Source organism: Octopus bimaculoides, chromosome 3 (assembly GCF_001194135.2).
Source record: "Octopus bimaculoides isolate UCB-OBI-ISO-001 chromosome 3, ASM119413v2, whole genome shotgun sequence".
Classification (NCBI taxonomy): Eukaryota; Metazoa; Mollusca; class Cephalopoda; order Octopoda; family Octopodidae; genus Octopus; species Octopus bimaculoides.
In genome coordinates, this window is record NC_068983.1 from 161624439 (window position 1) to 161625512 (window position 1074).

At 32.6% G+C, this 1074-nt stretch overlaps 1 protein-coding gene across 1 annotated transcript in view; it reads left to right on the top strand.

Annotated features, from left to right (window-relative positions):
• The window catches only part of LOC106872545 (tetratricopeptide repeat protein 21B), a 72398-nt gene extending 72141 nt beyond the window's left edge, over positions 1-257 (top strand). Inside the window, exon 36 of the mRNA XM_014919572.2 lies at positions 114-257. Coding sequence (XP_014775058.1) covers positions 114-242 — 129 coding nt within the window. The 3' untranslated portion in view covers positions 243-257. The remainder of the gene's footprint in view (positions 1-113) is intronic.
• The last annotated feature ends 817 nt before the right edge of the window (positions 258-1074 follow it).

Genomic DNA, 1074 nt, shown 5'->3' on the forward strand with positions numbered 1-1074 from the left:
GTAAAGAAGGATTGATAGAAACGAGGAGGAAGGCAGTATTGTTGAATTTTTATAGAATTCTACCGAAAGGAACATGTAGAAAAATCCACAGAGTATGCATTCTCATTCTCCAGAGTTGCTGTAAAGCCTATGAATATTCTGGTTTCATTATGGAGAAAGAACAGTCCCATAAGGATGCTGCTGAATACTATGAAAAAGCCTGGATCCATGGCAGAAAAAACAACCCAGTCATTGGTATGTAGTATGTTGCTCTTGATTACATTCAACCATGTGTGTGTAACTGGTTACTATTCTCTCTGCATTTGCATATGTAAATATGTATGCATATATATATTTGTGTTCAATCTGTATAATTAATATACAAGTGTCCTTCAATTTGCATACTTTTATGAGTTACTATAGAAATAGAATTAGCATAAAGTGGATAGATACATTTTTAATGGTATTGATAAAAAAAATCTATCTATAAGATTTAAGCAATTGTTTATTGAAATGGAGAAAGAAGATATGGTTAATATACATATTTGTGTATGTATATGTATGTAATAATAGTTTGGCTGTCATATTTATCTGACAATGACCTCACAGCTACTGAAAAATAAAATAAGTGGAGGGGGAGAGAACGAAGACACATGAGTATTGCTCATTTATTTATTCTTCTGTGATCTAGACAACCTTTTTGTGCCACATACTGAAATTCTTTTGTACCAGGGTTGTTGTGTTATGTTTGAGTTCTGAGCCTCTACTATGAGAGATTTATAAAGATTCAAAATCCTTCAAGTCTCTGATGTTCACTTTCTTCCATGCAGACATGTCTTCCCTTAAATTTGGGTTGGTTTTGCAGTCTTTCACCGTTGCTTTCAGTGTATATTTGAATCTTTTTCTTGATGTGCCAACATTACATTTTCAATTTGTAAATTCAGAATGGAAGATTGGCTTTGGCAGTCTAGAACTTATCAATTTAACATTCCAGCCCAATGCAGTGTGATTTACATAATAGAGGATAGTTTAATTTGCACATCTGTGCACATTAATTAATGTATATTTTACATACAGCAGTTATTTTAGATTCCA